Here is an 18,473-nt window from a genome sequence, read left to right as displayed (position 1 = left end):
CAGAAGCAATTTCCTCGTCCGAGCAGTTGTACCAGTTTACAGTCATTTCTGCATTGTCATGTGAACAGAGATGGTTTTAAAATGAAGGGCATGTGGCCAGAATTTGTGAAGACCAATGTTTATGCCCAGAAAAATATCCGCGTTAGTGTGGACAGGGTATTAAAATAATCATTCTATGGTAACAAAAACACAACAAATCTTATTAAAAACATCACTATGAGTACTATTTTCCATCTCCGTTTGGATTCTCCTTAATCCGCCTAAAATATACACACTGAAGCTGCTGTTAATTTGTGCATAAACAGGTCATCCTGCGCTCACACTGCAGACTGAGTCTCACTGCACACATAGATGTTACTGGGTCTGACTCTTCTGCGACTCCGGCCTGGTACTCTGGGACACAGTCTGCAGCTCTTGGGAATGAACTCCTGACATGCCTCCCTGAACTTCCTGATCCTCCAGCAGTAGATAACGGGGTTAAAGACCGTCTTCAGGTAACTGAGCCACAGAGCGCCTATGCTGATCGGGTAGAAGACCGAGCTATAGTAGAACTGACGGCTGAACACGGCTAACAGGCTGACCACTGTGTGAGGCAACCAGCACACTGAGAAGCCCACGAACAGGATAAGGATGGTGGTGAAGGCTCTGGTCTTGAAGCTCATGTCCACCTTGATCTGTGGGGGCCGTTGAAGCCCCGTGAGCCTCATTTTGCTGACTTGGTTGAGCGCTGGCAGGCAGGAATGCTCATTGGTGTGGTTGTGGATGCGTAGTGTGTTGCGACGCACTGTATTGAGGATGCACATGTAAGAGTACAACATAACAACAAAAGGAACAAAAAATACTGCTACTGCCAACAGTACTGTGTACCCACGGTCTGCCAGAGACTCACTGTACCCCAGTACACACTGGGGTGCCCAGGTTCCCCCAATACTGGCCGCACCTGTCCTCCATCCGACTACAGACGGTAAGGACACACACAGGCTGAGCATCCACGAACCTGCAATCAACAGTTTGGCTCTGTGTGGCGTGAGCTTGTCCTGCCGTTGCACAATGATGAGGAAACGGTCCACGCTGATGATAAGAAGGATGGACACTCCCTCTAGAACAAACAGCCAGTACAGCATGATGGATGCACGGCAAAACCCGCTTCCAAAGCTCCAGTCGACAGTGGCCACAGTGACGGCAGTGAAGGGCATGCAGAGCAGAGACAGCATAATGTCTGAAAAGGCCAACGTGGCGAGAAGAAGGTTTATAGCAGAGCGCATAGCAGGTTTCTGGTAAACAATCAGACACACAACTGCATTGCCCAGGAAACCAATAGTTATCATGAAGATCATTATGGCTGCCAGTGTCACACGCAGCGTGACTGATATTAGAGGAGATCCAGTTTCTGATGGTAGACCTCCATCTGGTTCTCCTGCAGCGTCTGGTTCCATGAACTCACATTCCTCCAACAGGCTTTCATTACAAAAAGCCATAGCAGCCATCATCAGGGCATGTCAGTCAAAAAATACAGTGCTGGATAAACTGAAGTCACCTTCCATCACCCAGTTGGCCGTCATCGTACATATCTGAAACAGAAACATATTTACATGAGACATTTCTGAGGCTGAGATCTTTCAATTGAGACAGCAATGAGTGGTGCCAGACACAACAAACCCCGCCCCTCGCATGTATCGTAGCTTATTTTGGCATTGAGTTAGCTGATGTCATCATGTCTCTGCATGTGGTGATGTCAACATATCAATTGCCTCTATATGCAGGGTGGGGAAGCAAAATTTACAATATTTTGAGGCAGGGATTGAAAGACAGTGTATGACCAATTAGTTTGTTGAAAGTCATGAGAATTTATTTGCCACAAGAAAATTTACATAATAGAAATTGTTTTTATTCTATGTGTCCTCCTTCTTTCTCAATAACTGCCTTCACACGCTTCCTGAAACTTGCGCAAGTGTTCCTCAAATATTCGGGTGACAACTTCTCCCATTCTTCTTTAATAGTATCTTCCAGACTTTCTCGTAATAGTTTTGCTCATAGTCATTCTCTTCTTTACATTAGAAACAGTCTTTATGGACACTCCAACTATTTTTGAAATCTCCTTTGGTGTCAAAAGTGCATTCAGCAAATCACACACTCTTTGACGTTTGCTTTCCTGATTACTCATATGGGCAAAAGTTTCTGAAAAGGTATGGATAATAGTGTTAGGTATGATTATGACATCAATATATGTTTGGTTTCAAAACAATTGACGTAGTGCCTGCTGAGAAAAAACAACTAAATGTTCATTGTAAATTTTGCTTCCCCACCCTGTATGTGCCAAGTTTGAGTAAATTGAAACAAAATTAATGTTTTTATAGACATTTGAAATTTTGCCAATTATAAGTAAAAGGGAGAAAAAAGAGATTTTAAAAATTCATAAAAATTTTTTAACTTTGACCTACTTTTCCCATAATGTAATCAAATCTACTCTGGATCACTGGTAATCTATAAACACAATTTGGTATGAATTCAACCAATAGTTTTGCTGCTAAAGTGTTAACAATAAAATAAATGGTAGAGCGGGTCATCCAATAACCAAAGGGTTGGCGGTTTGAATCCTGCTCTGTCCATGTGCTGTTGTGTCCTTGGGCAAGACACTTCACCCTCCTTGCCTCCAGTGCTGCTACTCACACTGGTGTATGGATGCGTGAGTGTTTGGTGGTGGTCAGAGTAAGCGCAAATTGGCAGCCATGCTTCCGTCAGTCTGCCCCAGGGCAGCTGTGGCTACAGATGTAGTTTACCACCACCAGAGGGGGAATGTGAGAGTGAATGAATAATGGATCCACTGTGTGCGCTTTGAGTATGCATTCATAGAAAAGCGCTATATAAATCTAATCCATTATTATTATTATTACAAACAAACCGAACCAAAAACAATACCCCTTGCCTTGGGCTACTAAAAGAATAGACGCTGTTGTGAAGTCGAACGGGATCATGGGAGCACTTGCTTTCACCATCACTTTGTCTTTTGATACTCATGAAAGTCAAAAGTAAACATTAAAAATTTGCAAAAAAGGAGATATGAAGCCATTGATAGGCAGTTGATTCATTGAAAAAGATTAATATTTTTGTGAATGTGAGTACTAAAGTCAACAAAATATAAATCTGAAATATCTGATTCCAGATACTTGAATGCAGAAATATTACATATAAATAGTTTAACATAGTATTGATCATACAGAGGTGTATATTATACAATTTTAATCAATGTTGCTGTAAACTAGCTGGTGTGTTTACTTTTGCTACAGTAAACATGGCACAGAAAACTGTCTCATTTTATTCACAGGATTCAGCTGTTCAGTGATTAATAAGTCAGCGATAACTGTACATGTTCAAAGAGTGAGAAGACAAACAACGTCCACAAGACAAAGTGAATAAGCCACAGGTCCAGCCCACAAACACTTCACACTAAGACACATAGTGATAGAGGTGTGCTGCTCAACAGCCTGAGCTCTGTTGATGATTAACAGCGAAGCCACACACATTCACACTGCCACATGTACAGTACAAATACTCTCAACCATTTAATACACATGCAGGGTGAGTTATATTTCACAAAGAGAAAGGCACACATTTAAACAGCACATACAGTGGGGCAAAAAAGTATTTAGTCAGCCACTGATTTTGCAAGTTCTCCTACTTAGAAAGATGAGAGAGGTCTGTAATTTTTATCACAGGTACACTTCAACTATGATGGACAAAATGAGTAAAAAAATCCAGGAAATCACATTGTAGGATTTTTAAAGAACTTATTTGTAAATTATGGTGGAAAATAAGTATTTGGTCACCCACAAACAAGCAAGATTTCTGGCTTTCACAGACCTGTAATTTCTTCTTTACGAAGCTCTTCTGTCCTCCACTTGTTACTTGTTGGCACCTGTTTGAACTCGTTATTAGGGCTGCCACAAATGATTATTGGTAGTCGACTAATCACCGATTATTTTTTAGATTAGTCGACTAATCAGATCGTACGTAAATTGAATGTAAAACATACAGCTTATCGCACCAGCATGAAGCTGCTCTTATATAACCATCATTAGTTTTCAGCTTGAAGTGTTTAAGGTATATGCTAACTAAAAAAAAAGACAATCAAGATGACAGTTCATTAAACCTTTAATGAAATATGCTTGTAGCAACAAACACTTGTTTAACTGTGTAGCATAAAGTGCAAACAGCTGAGTAAAATACGGAAAAGGCACTTGCCTAAACAACACAAAAATAAATACTTCAGGTTTATTTTTTTTTAGGTTTTTTCTTTCCTTAATTTGTCTTTAGCATCAAACATAGCAACGAGGTAGGCACCTTTAACTAAGGAATTATTAGTTTTGGTCTCACTGACTCAATTATAACAAAAGTGCATTTTGTGCTCAGTGCTCACAACTGTATTTAACTTTACTACACTCTGACTCTATATAATCCCAAACTGCACAAGGCTCTTGTTCATAGCCAGGAAAGTCAGCATTTCTACATGTCTTGGAGAAAGGTTTGCTCTCTTTTGAGAGCAGATGTTCCCTGCTGCAGAGAAAATCCGCTCCGATGGGGTGGAGGTTGCAGGGATGCACAGAAATGATTTAGCTAGCTTTGACAGTGTGGGGAAACGCCCCTCATTTTCACTCCAGCATTTCAGTGGATCCTCCTTTTTAGGGAGTGAGGCCTCTCCAAAGTACAGCCAAACTTCATTTATCACAACTTGGATCTCTCTGTCCTCCTCAGATTCTCCATCCTCATTTTCACTCAAACTGTCTGTGTCAGACTCAAGAAGGGTTTCCAGAGCACTCTTTCTACCTGAACAATTGGCCCTCTGCAGTTTTGCATCCAGTGTCCCAGTCGTTTTTGCTACTTTGACAGCAAGCACTTCAATACTCCCCTGCGGTCTGATGCCGTATTCAGGAGTCAAAAACTTCAGCTTTCTGTATCTCGGGTCCAAGGCAGTTGCAAGAAGAACTGGATTTTCTTTGTCTCCTGCAAATACTCCCCCATCTCTGTGTTATCCCTTTTTCTGCACTGAAAATGAAGGATTTTCCTGACCTTGTCTCAAATTGGCTTTGGTGTACAGCCCGTGTCAGCCCTTTGACCACCTGTGAAAGACCTGAAATGGTTGTGTACTGCTGTCCACTAAGGTAAACAGTAGAAGTCTCAAAAGGTGCTAACCCTTGCTTCAATTCTTCAAGCAGCTCCCACTGCTCTGGCTTCAGGTCAAAGTAGTGTTTCCCCTTTGGAGTTATCTCGGGATCTGACAGAGTGGCAGTTAGAGGCCAGCGCTGTTCAAGGAGTCTTTCAATCATGTGGAATGTACTGTTCCATCTTGTACTGACATCCTGGCATTTTGCTTGACATTCATTTGCTCCTGTTTCACCTTTAACTTTGTACTAGCCAGCTCGCTTCTCTTAAAGTGCTCCATTAGCTGCCTAGCAGCACCTAGTGCTCGGCTGATGGTGGTTTCTTTGAGAGCAGTGTTGACTATGAGCTGGAGTGTGTGTCCAGCACAGCAGATAGAGGCCCATCCATGTTTTTCTTCAAGCAGTTGCATTGCTGCCACCATATTGGAACCACTGTCATGAAGTACTGCTTTTATGTTGATGGGCAAGATGTCAAACTTTGCTAAAACCTCTTCCATCCATGTCATTATATTTGCACCAGTATGCCTCTCCTCAAGAGGCATGGTGGAAAGGTTGAAGGTCTTCATCTTTCAATCTTCACTCAGGAAATGGCAAGACACACCAAGGTAAGCCTCTGTTGCACGACTGGTCCACACATCAGCAGTCAGTGTGAGGAAACTGTTGACGCCCCTGAGGGTCTCATTTACCTTAAAGACATGATTTGGAAGAACAGTAAGCATTATGAAGAAAATTATATACAGTATTTTTTTCATTATTAACAATATTTGTCAGTTTATGCATCAAGCTTTAAATTTACTTGCCAATTCAATAATTCAGTTATCACATGCAGTTAAGTGGGTTAAATAATAAACATTCAACATGTAAGTCAAAGAAAACAAAAATTATATTGCATGCCTTAACCATGATGAATTGTTAAATTGCTATTGTGTGTGTGTGTGTGAGAGAGAGAGAGAGAGAGAGAGAGAGTGAGTGAGTGAGTGAGTGAGTGAGTGAGTGAGAGATCCATGATCTTTTAATTCTTATGTCTTTGAATGGTGCTTGTTTATTAAATCATTTAATCATTTATTTATTTTACTGTGTTATTGTTGCTTTGGCAATATTGTTTTAATACATTCATGCCAATAAATCTAACTGACATTGAGAGAGAAAGAGAGACTGACCTTTTCAAAGGTTGCATGATATTTCATCTCTATCAGTGTGGTGAAGTGGGACCTGGTAGGTAGTTGTCATGATAATCCGGGTTGAATTGTTCAATCATCTCTTTAACCCTTCATCGTCCACCATGGACAGGGGTCTCATGTCCGTCACCAACATGTTCAGTATGGACTCAGTCAGGACATTTGCTTGCTGAGGTGTGCATGTTGCTGGCTTTGTAACAAAGCCGTCCATTGAAGAAGACCGTACTTTTTTTTTGCACTGAAACATAACGTTAGAAAACATTAGCATTCCCACATTTCCTATTCAAACACATCACTGTTATAACGTTACAGAAAACACTTGGAATATGTGTGCTAAGGGTGGCTAATGAATCAAATCGTCATCGCGAATGTTAACGTTTACAGCTATATGAGTAAGTAGTAAATTAGCTCTGTTTACGCTAACATTAGCAGTTAACTAGCCAGTTAGCTTACCGAGACGACGGTCCCTCTTCATCGTTGTCACGAGCCACAGCGTGCTTCCTTCTCAGGTGCTCGTGCATCGCAGTTGTGCTGCAGTGGAAGGCAAGTTCTTTCTTGCAGATATTGCACTGAACACTTGTCTCTTTTGTTTTCTTAAAATGCTCCCACACTTTCGAGCTCCGCCGCCGGCGGGGAGCCGTGATACCAGAGCCGGTCTGGTACAACCTGCGGTGACATCACGGCTGACCCCGATTACCGCTACTGCGCATGTGTGTCATGGACAGAAAGGCAGAAGCAGCAGTGAAAGGTGCCGCAGCAGTTTTAAGAGAAAAACAAAGATTTAAAAAAAACAAAAAACGACGAGTCGACTGTTGAATTAGTTGTCGACGACTATAATAGTTGATATAACCGTGGCAGCCCTACTCGTTATCTGTACAAAAGACACCTGTCCACAGCCTCAAACAGTCAGACTCCAAACTCAACCATGGCCAAGACCAAAGAGCTGTCCAAGGACACCAGGAAGACAATTATAGACCTGCATCAGGCTGGGAAGAGTGAATCTACAATAGGCAAGGAGGTTGGTGTGAATAAATCAACTGTGGGAGCAATTGTGAGAAAATGGAAGACATACAAGACCATTGATAATCTCCCTCGATCTGGGGCCCCACGCAAGATCTCATCCCGTGGGGTCAAAATGATCATAAGAACGGTGAGCAAAAATCCCAGAACTACACGGAGGGACCTGATGAATGACCTGCAGAGAGCTGGGATCAAAGTAACAAAGGCTACCATCAGTAACACTACGCCGAGAGGGACTTGAATCTTGCAGCGCCAGGCGTGTCCCCCTGCTTAAGCCAGTACATGTCCAGGCCTGTCTGAAGTTTGCCAGAGAGCATATCGATGGCCAAAAAACAAAACCTCCTATCTGAAAAAATCACTTTTTTCAGGAAACAAAAAAAAACGTTTAGTTTTATTATAATATAGTCTTTGTAAAAGATATTCGAGCATATTCTACTGTTCTCAGACTCTCTTTCTATATTATGTGTTAACAATACATACTAGGTATTTATGCCTCCCAAAGTGCAGTCCATTTAATGTGACAACTCAAAATCTAAAAATCTGCAGATAGGAGGTTTTGTTTTTTGGCCATCGATATGGATGATCCAGAAGAGGATTGGGAGAATATCATATGGTCAGATGAAACCAAAATAGAACTTTTTGGTAAAAACTCAACTTGTCATGTTTGGAGGAAGAAGAATGCTGAGTTGCAGCCCAAGAACACCATACCTACTGTGAAGCATGGGGGTGGAAACCTCATGCTTTGGGGCTGTTTTTCTGCAAAGGGAACAGGACGACTGATCCATGTTAAGGGAAGAATGAACAGAGCCATGTATCGTGAGATTTTAAGCCAAAACCTCCTTCTACCAGTGAGAGCATTGAAGATGGAACATGGCTGGGTCTTCCAGCATGTCAGTGATCCCAAACACACCACTCGGGCATTGAAGGAGTGGCTCCATAAAAAGCATTTCAAGGTCCTGGAGTGGCCTAGCCAGTCTCCAGACCTCAACCCCATAGAAAATTTGTGGAGGGAGTTGAAAGTCCGTGTTGCCCAGTGACAGCCCCAAAACATCACTGCTCTAGAGGAGATCTGCATGGAGGAATGGGCTGAAATACCAGCTACAGTGTGTGCAAACCTGCTGAAGACTTACAGGAAACATTTGACCTCTGTCATTGCCAACAAAGGTTATGTTACAAAGTACTGAGGTGAACTTTTGTTATTGACCAAATGCTTATTTTCCACCATAATTTACAAATAAATTCTTTAAAAATCCTACAATGTGATTTCCTGGATTTTTTTTTCTCATTTTGTCTCTCATAGTTGAAGTGTACCTCTGATGAAAATTACAGACCTCTTTCATCTTTCTAAGTAGGAGAACTTGCAAAATCAGTGGCTGACTAAATACTTTTTTGCCCCACTGTATACTGTACGGTATACACCCATGATAAAGTTGCCAGACTCCTGACAACTTAGCAAAAGCTCATTCATGTGTGATGCTTCAGACTCTGATGCAATCTGAACGAAACACAGGCAGAGGCAGAGCTCCAGGCCTCAGTGGGCCGGTGACACTGTAGGAGGCAAGCAGAGCGGTTAGAGGACAGGCACAGAGCTGCAGATAATGGTTAGTTTTACTGCTAAGAATCTGTCATTTATACTCTGGATTATTTTATTAGTTATTTAGTTGATAAAATGTCACAAAAAGATGAATGATGTCAGTCAGTATTTCCCAGAGATGATGTCCTCAAATGTCTTGTTTGATCCACAACCCACAGGGAGTGAACACAGTCAAAGACAAGTAAACATTAATAATATAATAATAATAATAATAATAATAATAATAATAATAATAATAATAATAATAATAATGGATTAGATATTCTATAGCGCTTTTCAAGGCACCCAAAGTGCTTTACATTATTGATCCATCATTCATTTGCTCTCACATTCACACTTTCGCATTCACATTTGCTTGTAAAGAAAACAAGCAAGTGTAATCACAAAATTTTGAGTGTTTTTTCCTAAAATACACTCATATATCGATTATCAAAACAACTGATGGTTATTGTAATACTGCAGTATTTAAATAGTTATTGCAGTTTTAGTCATGATGTGAACTACAGATGAGTGATGAAGTAAAGGAGGAAACAGGTGGGAGTGGTCTCCTCCAGACTGTCAAAGTCCACATCCATAGGCCATGAGGAGCCACTGAGTTGATGAAGATGAAAATAATGTCAGTCATTAGGTAAAAGAGGGACTTATATTTATATAGTGTTATTCTACCTTATTCATGGGGATAGGTTTGGTGTCAACACCAGTAGGGACACAACCAATGTTGAGACCAAACCTACATACTCTTACACCACAAACAGCCACTGAACTGTGTTTCTCATTGTTGCCAAGGCAACAAGGTCACCAGTTCCATGGCAACAAGCAGCTCCTCTCATCCATCTTACAAATATCTATGACAAAATATGTTTTATCCATCACAAGGTTGATCAAAAGACTTTCAAAACTTCTGTAAGTCATGGTCAAACGACCACTTAAACCCTTCACTGAATGGAAAGTGTCAAACAAAACAGCAAAAACAGAGCTGAGGGAAAACTAGGTGTTCATATGTGGAAAATCTGCACATGTTTTGTATTGTGATACTGATATAACTATTTGACAAGTCAGTTTGATGAGTTTGCATGCAAACTGTGAATGCTGTAAATCAAATCTTTTCTTTTTTCATATCCATGGTGAACCGGACATCTTTTATAAGATGTTTATTTGGCAGGTCAATATCTCTATGCACATAGCATTTATCATCACTATTACAGAGCACAAATCAATGGGATCCTGCAGAATATAAGAAAATAAATCAATTTAAGACTGAAAACCCTTAGTAGCCTGTGATATTGAAATAATGCAAAACAAAGACTCCTTTATTCCAACAAAACAGGTGGTTTAAGTCATTGCTACTGCTGAATACAGACATTACAGACATCCTTGTTTTCATAATTCTTATGAGGCCTTATCGATTCCTTTCAGTGACAGATTTGATGAAAAACAGGACAGTATTACATGTGAATATTGTCAGACGCTGTCCCCGTCCACATCATGGTACAGCCTGTTGTGTACTCTGTCTGTAACCCCATTTTGCTTGTGTTGATCATTCATTTCTTACTCCCAGTGACATTAACCAGCAGTGTCTTTACTCCACCTGTCCAGTGTGTTGGTACATACACGTGAGACATGTCTCTGTCTCCGTCTGTCACTCAAACCCTCTCTGTATCACCTCCATGGGAAACATGGGAAACAACATCCTTGTTTCTTTTTCTTTTTTTCTCTCTTTTTTTTAACCAACGAATGGGGGATTAGAGGAACACATTTTCATCTTGTTCAGGCATTAAACAGACATAAATGGGCTCACCTTTTTGACAGCAGGCTTCAAGCTCCTGTCACATCGAGCTTATCAGATCGGTAACCGAGATTTTAGTTTCCTTGCATGTCGTGGTTTTCCTAAAATATTCCACTTTTTCTGCCGTATTGATCGCCATCGTGCCGCCTCCGGATGATGCTGACGCCAGAAGAGCGGGTGGTCGCTGGTTTAAAGGAGCAGTGCGTCAAATAAAGTCACATTATAGGAGCAGATTGCAATAATAAGCAATGCACCCCCACGGTACATTCCCAGGAGCATATTGATCAAAAATAATAAATCTCAAACAATACAAGTCGTTTAATGCGGCAAATATCAGACTCTCAAATCCCAAAAATTGAAATTATTGTGACTTTATAGAAGAAATTCATCTGTTTTATTTATTTATTTATTTGCAAATGCATCCAGAAGTAATGTCATATATTGTGTCATTTAAGCCCTTTGGTTCACAAATACCGAGCTTATCCTCTTGAATATTTTACTTTTTTTAAAATTTTTTATTACTATCATAATTTACTTTGTCAAATTTAAATGTTCAAGATGATTGTGTGAATATGTTTTCATCTAATGGATGATTTCCACAGTGCAAACCCATAACCATGCACTGATTATTTCGTGCAGGAGGTGGCAGCATTTTTCTATCTATTCAGTTTGTGAGGAATTTGGTCTGTACATGTATCTGTATGGGTTTAGTGTTAACTTCTTTAAAGTAGCTGCATTTTCTTTTAAAGCATCACACAGACATCACAGGAGCAGCTACAACACTTAATATATTAATGTGTCTTTTTTAGATCTTTTATTCAGGGGGAGATCTATAGATGTCCAGATGAGGAAAATAACATCTGCAGAGAATGATTTTGCTCACATACTTCTGCTGGATTTCTGATCAATATATGAAATCTGTTGTTTTCAGACACAAACAGATCAAACGTGCAGTTATATTCACACACTTAACATGCAGACTGAGCGTCTTTTCATGGGCATGCTTGTCTAAATTGGCATCGTGCCCATGTGTTGAACATGCCCATCAAACGAGTTCCACTCCACCGGTCTGGCACATGCATGCTCGTCACGTTCAGTGGCACCCACACAACAAGCTTGCTAGTGAGAGAATTCATTTCCCTGTCCATTATTCCACAGATGTTTGCTTTAATTTCTTCCTGATGGAGAGACTTTGGTACTCTATCATTCACCAAAAAGCAAACAAAGACAAAAGGTTTTTTTTTTTGGGGGGGGGTGGGGATGGGGGTCTGAGTTAAGAAAATGTAGGAATTTTGCGTTCACACATGCACAAACAAAACAGCTACCTCGATGTTTCACACACCTAAAGTGTACCTTTTATTCATACGCGCTTTTTGTTCTGACTAGAAAGAAGTGTCTCATAAGTTAAGATTCACACTGAGAAAGACACACTGTGTTAATCAGTGTTAGACTTACTGGTAAACCAACCTCTGCAATGTGGAAATAATTAACACCAAACAGTGGGGAGTGATAATGTGTAAACCACAGTGAAATAGTCATAGATACAACATAAGTGCTGTCATACAACTGGTTGGAAGGTAGGTAGGTGTGTGTCTATCTTTTGCAGCGGCGTATAAACTGACACACAAACAACGAGCATTAAAATAGGGCTTATCATGCAATAATTGCTTTGTGTGAAGTGCCTCTGTACAAGGCTTTAAGAGTAATTATGAGCAATTATATTAGCTGTTATTATAGAAGGAAGGAACTGCAATGTTAGAGTGACACAAAAAAATGATGATGAACGCTGTCGAATGTGTACGGGCAGGCTCTGAACACTTTTACGTCCACTGTATGATTTCTGTTAGCTGAGATGTTGGGTTCAAGATTTTGTAGCATCATCAGACTTCCAGAGCCGTGCATTGATATTCAGAGAGGATACACAGCGTCAGTGATGACTCTTAAAAGGGCTTTTTATCCCCCAATTCCAGCCTTATCTGCCATCTTTACATTGCTGAGCTTTGAGGGGATCACATTGCAATCCAGGAAGCTTAGATTTGCCATCATTTTATTAGAGAAGTTGAGATTTGCAACTTGGTTGGAATGCAATATGTTAACAGTGAACCGTGGTACTGCCTTTATGCATTATAATGATATTTAAGAGTTTGTTGATGGGTGTCCAAAATATACAATGTGAACTGTTTTGTGTGTTTGTTTTAGCTTCTACTTGATGGAGGTGTGCTTAAAACATCATATTTGTTGTACTTTTTATGTTGCTGTCAAGTTGTGTCATTTTTTTTTATTATTTATTTCTATGTAAATATACTGAAAAAGTAACCTGAACCTGAAGTTAAAGTCAGACGTGTTTTTTGTTTGTTTTTTTTATGTAAAAGAACTGAAATTCTGTGTGGTGGAATCAGTACTTTTGCAAAAAGTCAGGTTGTTTCATTAAAAAAAAAAAAAAAGAAGAAGAAGAAGAAAGAAAGAAAACTGCTACTGATGAGTCAGATGTATGTGTATATTCTGATTGTTCAGCAGTGATTTTGCAAAACAAAACCTTTAAATTTGGTTGAGTTACTGTGTCTAAATATCAGTAGGGCAAACGCCATTAACATATTTGCTTCTTTCCCGCATAAACAGATTAAAAATTGACCGAGAGTGACGTTGGCGGCATGGACCAATGTGTTAAAATCTATTCAAACCACCCATTCATACAGACAGGCTGCTATTTATAACCACAAGGCCAGAGTTTCCCCTAAATCCTGCCAATGTTCAGTGAGGACACACATCAACAGACCTTGCTCACTTTTTGACATCTACATTAGTCTGCCTGTGTGTCTTTTAGAGCAGTAAGGTTTATTTAGCATTGGCACTGTGAGTCCTACCTCCAGAGGAGGAAATGTTAATGAAATCCTAAACTCAATCACTTGTTATTCTTTGCAGGAGAGAAAAGTGCAAATACAAAATACAGTTACTCCAAAATGAGGCCGGCAGTAATGCATTAACCTTCAGGTTTGTGTTTATTATCTTCGCTCTGTCTGGTCCGTCAGAAGCTACTGCAGCAAACACCAAACCTTTGACCTCTCTGCAGCCTCAGTGAAATCAGAGCTTCTCCTCAGCCCCTTCATCAAAGTCCCCATGATCGGAACCGTAAGACACTTGGGGTTTGTATCAGCTCATGCATGTGTTTGCTTCGGCCTGTATGTGTGTGTGCTGTGTTGTGTGTTTGTGGGTACACCTCAGTGGCAGAGAGAAGAAAATTGTTTTTCACAGCCAGTATTCTGAGCTTCTTTCTGCCTATCTGCCAAACCCATCATCTGTGGCAAAGGATCCACTGCCTTGTGTCACTCCATCTCGCTGTCACCTTGGCAACCGCTGCCGATCTGAACTGCCAGCTGGGATAGCCGACCTTTCTTGGCTGTGTTCCACAGAACTGCAGTCCAGAGCCCCATCACAGGATGTATGACACTGGACTTAAAAAACATAGAGGCAACTTTGAGAACAGGCTTACCTGATGTGTTGGGTCATTTATAATAATATTTATGGTTTTTTTACATAAACTAATATGGAAAAATAGTCCTAATATCTAAACTTCTGTGCATCCCAAAATGATTGCATTCATCTGAAGAAATACCTTAATTTCGTCATCTATATCAAACTAGTAAACACCAAACATGTATTAAAAATGTTAAATATTTCACCTCAAATTTATAACTTGTATTCATAGTAAGACTTGTGTGTGGGGTTGTAAGTGTGTGTGGCCATCTCACAAATATAAATGCACTTATTTCCTTATGTCAAATTTATTAAATAATTAGTCTTTTACATGAAAATAAACACAGTGGGGAAAAAGGGAACAAAATAAATAACTCAATCATCACACAGAAAAATACACAGCAGACTTACTTATACATAAACTTAAGGTAATGTTTACTAATTTGGAAAAAGAGTTTCCTAACAAGGAAAACACAATACTTGAATTCATTTTAATCACTCTTAAGACTACCTTGTCACAACATAAATCCACTAACACACAGCACAAATTAAGAAACATTTAAAGGAAGATAAATTATTGCTCGGTAAAAACAACCTATGCTGAATAAAGCTCATTAAATTGAAGTCTTCGGTGTTTAAAAAATGAAGGCTACAGTCCAGTTCAGTCTGTGGGACATCAAAACCTGCAGCATTTAGAGCTCTTAATTTTGACAGAACATATAAGAAAACTTTGTCCTGTTTGGTTTTCCAGGAATCAAACCCTGCTCTGTGTGTTTTTATTCAATGGGATCTAATATTTGGGTGTTCGTTGTTTCTCAGGCTCATTTTTCTATGTTTAGAATTTAATTTTCTGTCCCAAAGTCTGATTCATATAGTGCATAAAAACCGCCAGACGAAGCATTAGGGCATGTCCTGCTGTCAACATTATTACTGTAGACCAAATCACATGGGGAGCAGTAAGAAAAGTTACACAAAAGTTCTTTAATTATGACAAACGTGAAACATTTTCCGAAAAATATGTTCAAACATTTCACGTTCTTCAGGGGCCTGCTGTCTTTCACGTGTCGCTGTACATCCTCTTGCAGTCTATGGAGGGAGACGGCGTGTCCGGACCCATGCTGCCCACCTGTGAATATGCGTCCTCCGGGGTGCGTGGAAGTCCAGGTGGGGTCATGCGCTTCTCCTTCTGTCTGCGGTTGCAGAACCAGACCCGGACTACCTCCTTCTCCAGCTGAAGTGAGTCCGCCAGGGAATTGATCTCCTGCGCGGAGGGCTTGGGACACTTGAGGAAGTGGCTCTCCAACGCACCTTTTACGCTCACCTCGATGGACGTGCGCTTTTTCCTCTTCCTGCCTTGGGTAGCGATCTTATCGATGCTGGTGGGACTCCCGGTTGTGGAATCAGCCTCCTCCAGCCATTTGTTCAGCAGAGGCTTCAGCTTGCACATGTTCTTAAAGCTCAGCTGAAGCGCTTCAAAGCGGCAGATTGTGGTCTGGGAGAACACGTTCCCATACAGGGTGCCCAGGGCTAAGCCCACGTCCGCCTGCGTAAAACCCAACTTGATCCGACGCTGCTTGAACTGTTTGGCGAAATGCTCTAAGTCATCCGATGTCGGGGTGTCCTCGTCCGAGTGCGGCTCGTGACTCACGCCGTGATGCTGGTGATGGTGTGTGTGGTGGTTATGGTGGTGGTGGTGGTGGTGATGGTGACTTCCATGGTCCAGCTCCGGGGACTCTCCGCGCACCAGCCCGGAGTGCATGAGGCTCTGGCCGCTGTGTGAGCTGAGCATCCCGTTGACTGTGAACCCGCCGGGCTGGGAGTAAATGAGGGACTGGTGCTGCTGCTGCTGCTGCTGCTGCTGACCCTCCGCGATGCTGATGTGCGCCGCCGAGGCGCTCCCCCAACTTCCAGGGTGCGTCTGATGTGGAACCAGATGTGCAGACCTGTGGTGCAGAGCTGAGCCCGAATGGAGGTCCTCCCTGCCCGCGTTTCTCTTTCCTTCCTGCGCCTGGGAACCAGGGGGCCACGGAGAACCGGCCTCGGCTGCTGCCACCGCGGCTGCGGCTGCTGCTGCTGCTGCGTGAGGCAACGATGTCACCCACTGGTGGGCATGGCTAAGCATGTGGCCCCCGTTGCTCGCCACCATGGCTCCCTGCATGAAGTCACTCTGCACCATCTTAACTGGAGGGTCCCCTCTGTATCCACTAGACACTGTGGTCACAGCGGTGCTGCCCGGCTGCATGCCACCCCTCCGATCAGAGTGAAGGACTGAGCCGGACGATAAAATCCTACTGCTGGCTAGGTATGGACTTGAGGTGGCTGTTGCCATCCCCCAAAGCATATATCTAAAAGATGCTCTTCTCCTGTGTTGTTTAAAGTCCTGGTTAAAATCCTAGTTTATTCTAATCCATGAATAACTTCAGTCTATCTCAGCATGAGCGACCTGGAGCGCACAGAGCAAAAAAAAAAAAAAAGTGCCAAATCACTCCATAGAGGTTTACATGTTTTTAAATCGGATTTGAAGCATCACTTGTGTAAAACAACACATTTCTTACGCATTCCTGTGATATAAAATACCCTTCAAAAGTTTTCTCTGTCCCGGGAACTCCAAAGTGCTTAATCCACAGTCCTGGTCAAATAGAAAAACACCTTTCCTCCGCACCGAGATGATGTGATACTGGGCCGCTCTTTCTTCCTTGTAACCTCCGACTGTAATATTAATGTCTTAAAGAAATGAAACGATGACACACTGCAAAACCTCTCCGGTCCTCTAAATAGTTTCACTCACTTTATCTGCTCAATCCGGTGCGTCCTCCACGCAGCGAAGGAGATGAACATGTGTTTACGTTGTGCCAGGGCTGCGTATTCCTCTCCCATCTTCATCCAATTACAACAGAATGGCTCCGCAGAGCCCCTGCTGATTGGACACATACAAAGAGAGGAGTTGGTGAGTCTCATCGTCTAGCCTAGGGTGCAAAAAGTTCTTGCTGCAGTACAAAAAGCAACAATATGCACAAAAATATTACACAAAAGATAGACATTACGCATAATCATGAAGCACTTGGACCACATAAATCCTTCAACTCCAGATGTACAGATGATCAATGTAGCTCCATGAATATTATTATTATTATTATTATTATTATTATTATTATTATTATTATTATTATTATTATTACTGAACTTTTATGACAGAATATAATAGTAAATCGTGCGTAATAGTGCCGGATGCTTGTGGTTATCTTTAGCCTAACGCAGAGCAGCTAGGGCCTGTGTCAAGGATACTCAGTCGGCTTTGGATACACAGGGGGTTCGTACGCCTCTTGCATCTTAATGCCCTCTCCTTTTCATATGGTAAAGGGAAGGCCACAGTGGCGTGACGCGTCGCACTGGTGAGCACTGAAGGTGGTGTAAAAGCAGCCAACATCCTGCTTTTTCCACCTCCCCTCCCCAAAACAAACTATAATCACGGTATGTTCGGTTTATTTATGGTCTGCTAAAATATGTGGTGAGGGAGATTTCTTTGAGTTTCCCCTTTGAAGGAAAGCTTGGACCGTGGACTGATGGGCACTAAGTTTTGTGATGGAGAAGAAAGGTGCATCCTGAGAAATGTGCTGCTGTGTTTTTTAGTCCTGGAACTGTTGAAGAAGTGTTGACCAGACAAATGCATTGACCCAATAACTTGACCAGGGTATGGGTCAGTGCTATGGGTTTTCACAAGCTGATTTTTTTATAAATAAAAAAAAAAGCAAAATAATTATTAAGATCATTAGATACAACCTCTAACCACCACATTTCCATTTTAAGATGTGCATAAGCAACTTTGTTAATACAAATTTACAAACTATATTATTAGAAAGCAAAAACAACTCCAGAAATCATAACTTTTCTATTAAGTGACTATTTGTTATAAGGTTAATTTATTGCTGTTGAGCTTCAGTCAGTGAAACACAATAAAAACAGAGAACCAAAAGCGCCACAGTGTTTTACATGTTTCAAGCCTGCCAGCACAATGTAGAGAAAACCAGACCATTCAGGGAATGCAGTAATGTTTTTCATGTGTGTGCTGGCTGGTCACAGAACTGGGTCCTCTATTTGTTATTCATGAAGGAAGCTGGGTGAAGAGGCCTTCTTATGATGCACATTTTCTCTCTGCTCTCGCTTTCTTTCCAAGGAACAGCTTGACAACTGAGCAAATAATCTGTTTAAATTGAAGAGAATAATGCAATTAATCAGCTCGGATAAGAAGCATTACACCAGCA

General features: G+C 41.3%; 2 protein-coding genes across 3 annotated transcripts; both read right to left on the bottom strand.

The window, feature by feature from the left end:
* Positions 1-10,877, bottom strand: gpr45 (G protein-coupled receptor 45). 2 transcript variants are annotated; one of them, XM_030124921.1, is made up of 3 exons: positions 10,750-10,877; positions 8,777-8,905; positions 1-1,571 (listed from the first exon to the last, which is right to left on the bottom strand). In XM_030124921.1, exon 3 carries the CDS (start codon positions 1,488-1,490, stop codon positions 318-320), a length of 1,173 nt encoding a protein of 390 aa, XP_029980781.1. In that variant the 5' UTR covers positions 1,491-1,571; positions 8,777-8,905; positions 10,750-10,877; the 3' UTR covers positions 1-317. The 2 variants fall into 2 exon arrangements, with proteins under 2 accessions (XP_029980781.1, XP_029980782.1); XM_030124922.1 differs by lacking the exon at positions 8,777-8,905.
* Positions 10,878-15,151: 4,274 nt separating this feature from the next.
* Positions 15,152-17,106, bottom strand: pou3f3a (POU class 3 homeobox 3a). The gene has a single exon (XM_030125730.1). It carries the CDS (start codon positions 16,550-16,552, stop codon positions 15,269-15,271), a length of 1,284 nt encoding a protein of 427 aa, XP_029981590.1. The 5' UTR covers positions 16,553-17,106; the 3' UTR covers positions 15,152-15,268.
* Positions 17,107-18,473: the final 1,367 nt, after the last annotated feature.

This window comes from Sphaeramia orbicularis, chromosome 21 (assembly GCF_902148855.1).
Source record: "Sphaeramia orbicularis chromosome 21, fSphaOr1.1, whole genome shotgun sequence".
NCBI classification, from domain to species: Eukaryota; Metazoa; Chordata; class Actinopteri; order Kurtiformes; family Apogonidae; genus Sphaeramia; species Sphaeramia orbicularis.
The sequence above is the reverse complement of the archived record's forward strand: the minus strand, read 5'-3'. Positions and strand labels throughout refer to the sequence as shown.